We start from the raw sequence: 11,546 nt of genomic DNA, 5'->3' as shown, positions 1-11,546 counted from the left end.
AGCCTTACTCGTTAACCCCTTAACGTCCATTGCCGGGTCACGCACGTCATGCAAAACGGTCACTTAACGACCTATGACGTGCCTGACACGTCATGAGACTTAAACAAGCTTAGAAAGTGATCAACGATCACTTTCTAAGCTTAAACGGTGTTGCTGTAATGGGTCGATGTCAAGGCATTCAGCAACACCGAGATCGGCATGATGGGCCATGTCTGGCCCCTCTCCGGGGCGTTAACATCCCCGATTTAAAAGCGTTTAGGAGGCGATAAACGATCACCTCCTAAACGTCAGTGGTGGATTCAGGAGGCATCCAGCGACACCAAATACTTACCGTCACAGCCGCAGCTGCACGCAGTCTTCACCATCCGCAAGATGGCGGCGGCCCGGGAAAAAAATAATAAAGTAAAAAAAGTTCGCTAGACGGTCTCCAGACCCTCTAGAGAACTCTGGCTCCACTTGCAGGTTGAATACAGGTACTGCATTCAACCATACAAGTCAATGGAGCCCAGCTTTCTAATCACTATGTGATTAGTAAAATATTAAAAAAAAAAAAGGAAAAAAAGAAAAAGCTTAAAAAAACATGGTAACATTTAAAAATTATTATGCTTTAGAGGAACTATCCAGTTCCAGCAAAATGTAAAAAAAAAAGTCCAAAAAGAGTAAAATAAATAAAATAAAAAAATTACGTTTATTATTATTATGAGCAAGTGCTAAAATTAGCGCTGTATCTTCCCAAAAATCCTGACGTGGAAAAATTTAAATAAAAGCATTTCAAATACCCAAGGGGTGTCTAATTTAAAAAAATGAATGGTTTGATGGGGTAAATTGGAGTGGCCGGGCTCAAAGATAAGGCATAGGCACAGTGGGGTATGACTGAACTCGGGAGATGTTCCTGAACACATATTAGGGTGTTGTTTGATAGTGACGTATACCTGGAGCTATAAATTTATACCCAAAGTACAATTTGTGTGAAAAAAAAAATAAAAAAAAATACTACCACAAAGTGTGGCAAAGGCTGGTGGTAGCATCTGATGCATGGAAAGGGTTAAATACTACCATTTTAAGTACCTTGGGGTGTCTAGTTTTCAAAAATATATGGTTTTATGAGGTAAATTGTAGTGGCCAGGCTCAAAGATAGGGCATAGGCACAGACTGACCAAAATAGGGGAAAAAAGCGCACTTCCCAAATGTGGCCTTTTAACCTCAAACAGCAGTCAAACCCATGCATTTGACCAGATGTCAAGTTCCAAGTTAAAAAATGTGCACTTCCTAAATGTGGCGTTTTACCTCCCAAACAACCCGACAAACCCATGCATGGGGGGTATGACTGTACTCGGGAGATGTTGCTGAACACATATTGGGGTGTTGTTTGAAAGTGATGTATACCAGGAGCTGTAAATCCATACCTGAAGAGCAATTTTAGCGATAAAAAACACAAAATAAATTACTACCACAAAGTTTGACAAAGACTGGTGGTAGAATTAGTGCATGGAAAGAGTTAAAATTCTAGCATTTGAAATACCTTGGGGTGTCTAGTTTTCAAAAATATATGATTTGATGGGGTAAATTGCATTGGCCGGCTTCAAAGATACCTGAAATGGCACATGGGGGGAAGAATTACCAGATTTGGGAAAAATGGTTTTGAAATAGCAAAACGCTACCTGTACTTAATGCTCCATAACGTGCAGAAAAAAGCAAAAAAACATAAAAACATTGGGTATTTCTAAACTCAGGACAAATAGTAGAATATATTTAGTAGGTTTTTTCATTAGCTTTTTTGGATGAGTAAAAGATTTTTGGGGTAAAAGTCAGAAAATGTGGGTTTTTTTTACATTTTTCATCATATTTTATAATTTTTTTATGGGAAATTAGATAATATGATTAAAACAATGGTATCTGAAGAAAGCCCTTCTTGTCCTAAAAACAACAACATATAATTTGTGTGGGTTCACTAAATGAGTGAAGAGAAAATTACATCTAAACACGAACACCGCAAAAGTGTTAAAACAGCCTCGGTCCCAATGGTACAAAAGGTAAAACACAGCCTGGTCCTTAAGGGGTTAAAGGCTCGCAAGCATTGTTCCCTTAAGTAAACAGTGTTTTATGCTATACATTTGAAGAAACAATTCTGCAGATCTTACTTTTAACAAAATACCGCAAAAGGTGCCAAATATCCATACGAAAACTATGTATTGTGGCAAATAGTTTAAAGAGCCTTTATTAGCAACAATACCCTGGCTTCACGTATGACACTTCTTGACTCCCCTTAGTGCTTGAAGTCCAGCTTGGAAGGGCAACACTCAATTGCTGCAAAAACTAGGTTTACTGCAGGTAAATCACACTGGGAAAACAGGAACTAAGGACACATCACTAGGTACCCTGGTGATAATGAGACACCTACTCAAAAAAAGATGTGCGTTTCCCCATAAGAACATTTGAGGACCGAGAAAATATTCCATTATGTGGACTTTTGGGTGCAGTTCCCTCCTATCTTTTGTATCAATGAGTTGGTTTCAATGCTAGAGATAAACCTATCACAAGTAATTGAATAGTGATCCTCGCCTAGATTTCGATGAATGATACATTATTTAATGTTTAATCTCTTAAAAAAAGAGTTCCATTGTGATCTATGAGAGCTCTGGAATTCTCCTATTTAAATCCAGCCCAGTGTATTAAATTGGACAATGCTTCCGTTGTATCGCACTGTTCAAATGGATGTCGACTTACATCCAATTGGTGATAAGGACATATTCCATATTTTTAGTTGGTTAAAATAAAAGTATTACAAGAAATGAAAAGAAACAATCGTGTAACAGGGTCCTATATAGTTCCCTGGTTAAACCCTGTGTGCCATGCGCAACACAGACTGGAACCACCGGAGCTTTCCTGGAACCTAAAACTATCATGGTCACAGGTAAGATGGGTTTGTCTGAGTGATATTATGGAAATAACCAATTATTTCAAATCTATATACCAATTCCAATTAAAGTATAAAGGTTTATTTCAAATGAGAACAGGGGGTCATAATCTAAAACTAGTGGGTTTAGATGTAAGAAAGGTTTACTTTACTGAGAGGGTGGTAGATAAATGGAACAGCCTCCCATCAGAAGCGATAAAGGCTAATAGAGTGAATTTAAAAATACATGGGAAAGACATATGGGTCTCCTGAATCTTGGACAAGCCCAATGACTGGTTAAAGCCTTTACAAGAGGGAAAATGGGCAGACTAGATGGGTCCAAAGTTGTGGCTGGGGAACAGAACTTAATGTGACTGTGATCTATTGGCAGATATTTATGTAATAGAGCATTTAGATGGAGAATGTGTTCTATTTACAGTGTAATATATGAATATACTTGGCTGTACGCTGATAACCTCATCCTCGCCAAACATTACGAGTGCCTAGAAAATAATCAGAGTAGGAAGGATGACCCGACCTTCATTAAGGGGGAAAACGGCGTAATACATAAAATTACCCAAACCTTTATTGTGGCCACACATAATGCATATACACATAAAGACGAGGCCTTCAATTAGTCACCGGAAATGATACCATATCCAAAAAAGTCTTAATAAGCGACACTTAGCCTTTAGGGCATTTGGCTATTAATAGACATATCTATTTTGAGGGTGTTAATATTTAATTCTGGTATTTTAGATAAATGTAGTGTTCCATGGAAACCGAGGGCAAACGTCTATTGTTCGAAAAATAAGTAAAACGGCATTGACGAAAGTGATATAAATGAGAGACTATGACAAACTGCAAATATACAACTGGGCTGCTCTCAGTATGTGTCGCAGATAGACGTTTATATCTATGAGTAACAACCAGCTCATAGCCCTCTAGCAAACATGCCTGAGACAACAGGTGCAGGCATCTGGGGGGCATCTCAGCATAACTGATCCAGCCACTGCCGGCCTACTCTACACCCTCCATTGTCTTTTTTAATGACATGATTGTCTTTGTGTTATTTAATGGGTTATTCACACACAATGCAGCCACGTGGCCTTGCCATTGCACAATAGACTGCGTTTCCTAAAGCACTCAACTGCTCCCTGACTCTTAGACAAGCCGGACACGTCTGCTCGGCTTCTACACTGACGTCACCGCTCGGAGAAGCCGAGGGTTCCCGAAACCCTCGCCCTAGTCCACTCGGCAATTTCCGCCGCGAATCCCTCTGCGTCATCCTCGCCCACGCCCCCTTCCTCTGCAGGCCGGGTCTCTTTCTAAGCCATTTGTAGGAGCCAAGCTGCGCATGCGTCGCCGCCATCTTGGCCTTCTCCCCTCCCTCTAGTGAGCTGCTTCCCCGGCTCTGAGCCACTATCCTCCAATGCTGTTTGAGATTAAAGAGAAAGGGGGAGGGACAGGCACCGTGTAACAGGGAGCCGAAGCCGAGAGACACAACGAGAGAAAAGAAAGGCAGAGTCAAGGGGGCTACAGAGACAGCGGAGAGTCCATTTCTATCCGGCCTCCTCTGTGCCCGAAGCCTGTTCGTCCGAGTTCAAGTGTATCAGTTTACCAGAAGGAGAGGATCCCGGACACCGTAACGGTGAAAGGAAGGAGACGGGCAGAGCAGCTGCCTCTCCTTTCTGTGTCTATCACTCCTCCTCCCTATGCTATGAGGATGGGGCCGCCACCGGGCCTGGGGCAGGATGCATGTTGATGGATGTCAGTGATGGACGCGTCCCCAGGCTGCTGCGTTCCGCTTGCCCCAGGCACCCTGTTACTCAGCTCGGCTTCCAACGCCAGAGCTTACCGCCGACTCTGCAGGACCGACAGATAACCGGCGCCGTCTGTCAACTGCGACACCCGGATACAAGGCATCCGAGACTCCCTACTGAGGATTGGGACGGGAGGGTGTCATTAAGAAGGCACTGTAATTAATAGGGGGAGAGAGGGAGGCGGCTGATTGGAAGTGGCACTGCGCCTTTCCTGTCCCTGGATTCTCCGTATCTATTGGATTCTGCGCAGAGGAGTGGCGGAAACCTACCTGCCCTTATAGCTCTATATATTGGCCCCCTACTTAGGAATATACGGCTGCGGATTTGTGGCTGAGAGTTGCAGCTGTCTGATCTCGGTGGGAGAGCCCTTGTCCCCCTCGTTGAGGGAAGTACATCTTCTCACGTTTGGAGGAGTGGAGGTGGGTGGGCTGACGGCTAGAGGAGGAGAATTGAAATGCACCAGCCCGATCCATCCGCAGATCTCGCTGCCAGGAAGATGGCGCACCCGGCAGATATTCACCGAAGGGGCAGCGGTGCCAGTAGCAACCCATCTACGTTGAATCTAACAGGAGCTGGGGTTGGTGGCGGCCATGCTCTGTCCTCTGAGGATTATCAGCCTTCTCACTTGGTGCAGTCTCAAACCGCATCATCTTTACCCTCTGGACCCCAGCAACATCCCCCCCAGACACTGAACTTGATGCCCCAGCCTCCTGTACAGAGCGGGGCCCAGATCAAGAAGAAAAGCGGCTTCCAGATCACCAGTGTAACCCCTGCTCAGATCTCGGCTAATATGAGCTCCAACAACAGCATAGCTGAAGACACTGAGAGCTACGACGACTTGGATGAGTCTCACACGGAGGACTTGTCCTCCTCTGAAATACTGGATGTCTCGTTATCTAGAGCCACAGATCTCGGGGGTCCAGAAAGAAGTAGTTCAGAAGAGACTTTGAATAACTTCCAGGAGGCTGAAACACCTGGCGCTGTATCTCCAAATCAACCACACCTCCCCCAGCATCATTTGCCTCCACATGTTCAGCAAAGCATCATGATCAATGGGAATGTACACCATGCTCAACACCACCACCATCACCACCCTCATGGACACCATCAGCCCCCACACCCTGGACTAGTTGCTGCCTCTATTCCTGGAGGAACTACTCAAACTACTGCACCTGTGAAAATGGCAACAGCAGGAAGCTCAGATAGTAGTAATACTACATCAGTACCTGCATCTTCAGCACCTTCTGCTGCTGTTCCAGCTGCAGGACCTGTACCACCGATGGTCCGTAAAGCAAGTGGCCCTGTAAGTATGGGCATCAACGCTGCCCTAGGTGTTGGTGCGACCAGTAGTGGTAATATCTCAAACATGTCAGGCTTAACTACTACATTACCCAGTGGCGTAAATGTAAATCAACCCAGTGTCGCAAGTAGCAGTAATGTAACTGCCGTGTCTGCTAACCTTAATACAAACTTACCATGTATGTCTGGCAATGGCAGCAGTGCTACATCTAGTAGCGTAAACAATGTCTGTGGTGCAGCAGGGATAACAGCAGTTGGTCCTGCCACAGGGCAACAGGCTGCTGCTTCGCATTTTACTGCAACATCAAGATTTAGAGTTGTGAAATTAGACTCCAGTACGGAACCGTTTAAGAAAGGCAGGTGGACATGTATGGAATTCTATGATAAAGAAAATGCAGTTCCTCCTGAAACAGTTGCTGCAATCAACAAGGCAGTGGAAAGCATTAAACAAACCCCTCTTGAAGTGACGTCTGAGAGAGAGAGCACCAGTGGGAGTTCAGTGAGTAGCAATATCAGCACCCTGAGTCACTACACTGAGAGCGTTGGAAGTGGAGAAATAGGGGCACAGACAATGCAACAGCAAGGTTTTCAAGGACTTGGTCCTCAGCAAATAGAATTCAGCAACACCATTATTCAGAATGTCCCAGTAACTAATATACCACAGAGTATTTCACAACCCCAGCTTGCTCAGTTACAGATCCATTCCCAAGATGCTAGTTACTCTTCCCAAAAACAAGTAGGGCAACCAGGCACAGTTAATTTGAATGCTGGTGTTCAGCCAGCCACAGTTAATGTAATTGGCGTACAGTCTTCTTTAGGGCATCAACAGCCAGCAGCTTCTACAATGATCCCACAGCAGTTGCCATATACTCAACAGCCACAGCCCATACAAAGTCTGCCAGCTGTTCAACAGTTACAGTATGCACATCAACAAAGTGCTCCTACTCAGATGACCTCTGGGCATGTCATGCCAGTGAATCAGAGTTCTGTTCCAGGGAATTTACCAGAATATATACAGCATCCACATATTTTACAAGGAGCAGTGGCCCCAGTGCAGCCGGGCTCTGCAGGCGTTGCTAACACTGCAGTTGTCCAAGCTCAAGTGATGCAAGCTCAGCTCCATTCTTCAACAGCACAAGCTCCAACTGTAGCGCCAACGCAGTCTGTGGCACATGCGCAGTCCGCCTTGCCTGCAACAAGCGGTCAAGCTATAGGAGTTGGTCAACAAGCAAACATATCTACTGCAGTCCATCAGGCCCCTGCAAGTCAAGCAGCATCTGTTATGCAGCAAAGTGTTCCTGTTTCTTCACAACCGGTGTTGCCTCCCTCGCAAGGGATATCGATGGGTGCTCCAGGCCTTCCCCCACAAGCAATTATTGCACCTCAAAACCCATTGCTTCCTGCAAAGCCTCAGGCCCAACACATTGAACCTGCTGTTCAAGGAATGGCAAGTCAGCAAGTACCAGTAGCTAGTACTCTGCTTACAGCCACCAGTGTCCCTTCTGTTCAACAACTGAGTACTAGTATACCTCCTGCAACTTTGGGTCCTCCTCCAACTGTCGCTCAACCTTCAGCTGTTCAAAATGGCAACTTTAGTCAGAATGTGAGCCAAGCACCTGTGATTGCGAGCTTACCAGTAGCACAAAACATGCCACCCCCAATGGCACAAAGTTCTGGGCACTTCTTGGCACCATCACTTATCCAGTCTGTGGCAAGTCGGATTGAAGATGCTAGACGTCTGATGGCGCATTCAGTGGCTGGCTTACCTCATGTTGGCGAGGGAGTTGGTTTGGACGGCAGTGCTGCTGGTTCCCTGCTACCCTTGAAGTCCCTGCCCCTGTCAACATCTCTGATTGATGGTGAAGATGAAAGGTAAGGAGGTAGCATGTGAGCAGCATTTGAACCGCATCCTGTGTAATATTTTATGATTTGCTCATCACAATTTAACTCGGGTTTTCTAGGCCTCCTAATTCATTCATAGTGGATTTGTCTACTTTTTATGCTATACTGTACTCTGCTAGTTTTATTGGGCTGAAGGTTCTTGACACATTACATGCGTCTTCAATAATCCCGTAACTGTAAAAGACAATTACTTGGTTTACTGTTGTATATTGGTGCATACTTCAAACATGAAAACAGACTCTTAAAGCTGTGTTTGGAATGATGGGTGGCTTCATAACCTTGTCTCTTACTGTTATTTTGTCTTTTAAAGAAGAAAGAAACATTAATCATTACATAAGTTTAAGGAAAAGCTTCAGGCTGTAATTGGGTTCATGGTCCTACTTTGTTCTTGTCATTGGGAGGTCACATATTAAATGTGCTACATATCTAGCAATGCTGTAAGCTTTGAAGGTTTTTAAACTATTACCTAACTCCCCCCTAAAGCAGTTCTATTTACATTAGCACATAGGAGGTGAGAAGGTCTCCATGCTCCCATTTTATCCCTCGCATATAAGAGGTATATTTTGTGTATTTGCCTTGCAGTTGATGAGACGAGAAACTGCTATATTTTAATGCTATCTCAAGCTATGAACCTGTGACATTGCCAATATAATCAAGTTTAGGTTTTTATTTCTTCTTGCCTATGGATGGAGAGTAATTCGTATTTGTTTCTGGCTTCCTGGAAAGCTAAATAGGATGACCAACACCAGTGGAGAGATCTTCACACCATCTTTTGAGAGGCCCGACTCTGATTTCCACTTCTGGAAATGTGTTCCCACGTATCATGGAATTGGTACTATGTGTCTGGTTTAGCGTTTCACTTTCCCAAGTTGTGATTGGCCAGTTATTATTGGACTTCAGTCGAAGTGCTATTAGATGACAAACCTCATTAGAAGCCCTTGCGGAGAGTGAGATCCATGAGCTGTACATGAGTCACTATGCACCATTTTCTTCTTCCCTGGTAATAGCGTATTAGCGTTTGTGTGAGAGTAATGCTCGGCGACTTGTTCCCGAGTACGAATTAATTTAAATAATAACAATGACCATGTGAAAGCAGCAATTGCAGTACGGTGTTCTAAATTTCAGACGTTTGTTGTTTGGTCTGCAGTATCTTTAAATAGACTGTCTCCTGGCAACACAGAATATCGCATTGGCTGGAATAGTCTTCAATTCAAGTTGTGCTAAACATTGTTTGTCCGTTTTGCCTTTGGGGTGCATAATTAAATAGTAGATTGCAGTACAATATTTTTTATATATATATATATATATATATATATATATATATATTATTTTTTTTTTTTTTAATGTTTCCTGTTGTACTTTTATTCTGTATCTTGGTACTCTGGGGTCTATTCAGTAAAGGGAATCAAAAGGGTTGTGCTTTCAACTAGCGTGCATCACTGTTCATCATGAAGGGCAAACACTGGCATGTTTCTCCGGCTAGTGCAGAGCTGGTCCTGCATGATGCACAATTTAATTGGGGAGGCTGATTAACCTATACACTATACAGGGCAGGAAAGCTCTTCCTGCAGCCGAAGCTCACTGGGGTTGCACCTTCATAATCTATAGTGAAGTCAAGGTGTTAAAACAAGACGTTGAGTGAATAAACCCCATTTCATTTGGTGTCTACTTGATGGTAAATTGACTTTGTCTTCTGACCTCTTTTAATTATATATGTACAGAGCCATCTTAGTTCACCTTACTGGAAAACATGCCAGTGCTGCCCCCCTCATGATAGGGAAGTGAGGGAGTTGAAACCCCAACGTTTCCTCTCTACGCTCCCTTTGCGTGGCAGGCCCTGTATAACACACAGTAAAATCAGTTCATACATTATGCTTGACCGCTTCAGCCCTTGTTCCTGGAGACACTTGACAGCATCAGACCATTATAATGGTGAAGTAGAGGGGTTGGAACCACAAACTCTTGTATTTATTTTTTTATGGTGACTTGTGTATTTCTGCATGTGCATGCAGTCTAGTGTAACACAGCAACAAAGAATAGGTCACTCTTCCTTACTAACTGTAATCTAGAAACAAGCCAGTGAATTTCCACTGCCACTGTGTATAAAGAGTGTTGATGATGTTGCCAAACTTGGATGTGAACAAAAGGCTTTTTGTTAACACTTTAACTGCTGTAGTTCAATGCAGTGAAGAACAAGCTTCAGCTTCTATATATAAAATGGGGTCTGTAGTAGAGAATTTTCTAAAATATCTGTAGAAGGCCTTGTAGAGGAGTTGTGTCATCTCCCTGACTTCTATTATGTTCGAATGGACCACTCCAGTGAGTGATGGCCCTTCTATAAAGTGTATGTAAGTAGGTGAGACTCCTTCAGTGTCATCACACTTAGCTGTGCTCCGCTTTTCCATGAGAATTCCAGGAGTTCAATCATAAGCTTCTGCCAACTCCTGCGTTAGTGAATAACACCAGCCATACTGGCCAATTTCACTCCAGAATGTATGTGGTGAGTGTGAGCGCTCTATAATATAATTATAGTACCTTTTTCAGTCATGTATAATGTATACGTTAATTTTTTGTTGTCTTAATTTTCCATTCAACAATAGTCTGCCAACCCATTTTAATGCGAGCCTTCTATTAATCACTTGATCTTTAAAACGTATCCTTTCATTATCCTATCTAAACATATGCTCCTTACATGCAAATAGTTTTAGTACCTGATAATGTGAAGACGCAAACGGGGTCACCGTAAGGCAGAAATGGCAGCACAGATAGTGCCTGGAGTGTACGCAGAAAGTCGCCCGTGAGCGTGCAAATCCTTTTCCTAGTATTGTAATGTGTTTCTCTGGAGATAAGCGTGTGTGACTGTGCCGAGCTCGGAGAGGCCAGCAGTGTCTCTGTATGGTGTGAATGGGTGCATACCGGTGGACCTTGGCTTGTATATGAAATCGTTGAAGTAAGCTGACATAAGACTAGGACATATCTTGTATACCTAAGTAAAACTTAGTCTGTAATTTATTGTGTGTATACTAAGGCTAAATTCATTTTTAGTTTAGCGTTTTTGGTCAGATACATCTACCCCCCCCCCCCCATTAATGTTCTATAATAAACATGTATTGCTAAAATGTGCTTTAACCTCTACAGTGACCATTATGGACACCACACATAGCTGCCAATCTGTGCCCTGTGTTGGCAGACTGTGTGCGGTTTGTTACAAACATACTTGGTTTAAAAAAAAAAAAAAAAAAAGTTCATGAGCATTGGTGAGGTACAACTCCCATCACTGTCAGCTCAACTAATGATGGGAGGTAATGGGAATTGTAGGTAATGGATTTTAACTCCTTATATGTGCCTACCTTGTCTATTTTTACTAAAGGGTCATTATATGATGAGATGAGATGCATGGTTTGTTTAACATCTATTACAAGCTTTATCCTGACCTCTGGGTTAAGCAGAATAGATGGTAATGGGTTGCTGGAACATTTTTGTTAATAAGGCATTTGTATTTATGTATTTTTTGTTAGTATATTGACAGTGCTGAATACTGGTGGCACTGGTTTGCCTAAAAAGTGTTAATTCATAAAAGAACAGTCTAGTCCTCAACAGTGTGTATATATGTGTATGTATATATA

General features: G+C 43.1%; 1 protein-coding gene across 1 annotated transcript in view; it reads left to right on the top strand.

Moving 5' to 3' along the window:
- The first annotated feature begins 5,173 nt into the window (after window positions 1–5,173).
- The window catches only part of LOC149279487 (TSC22 domain family protein 1-like), a 41,563-nt gene continuing 35,190 nt past the window's right edge, over window positions 5,174–11,546 (top strand). Inside the window, exon 1 of the mRNA XM_089501116.1 lies at window positions 5,174–7,890. Within this exon, the coding sequence (XP_089357242.1) occupies window positions 5,174–7,890 (2,717 nt within the window). The remainder of the gene's footprint in view (window positions 7,891–11,546) is intronic.

Source organism: Sceloporus occidentalis, unplaced genomic scaffold (assembly GCF_023333645.1).
Source record: "Sceloporus occidentalis isolate IW3139 unplaced genomic scaffold, rSceOcc1.0.p SCAF_164, whole genome shotgun sequence".
Classification (NCBI taxonomy): Eukaryota; Metazoa; Chordata; class Lepidosauria; order Squamata; family Phrynosomatidae; genus Sceloporus; species Sceloporus occidentalis.
Note: the sequence above shows the minus strand (reverse complement) of the source record. Positions and strands in the feature narration are given on the sequence as shown.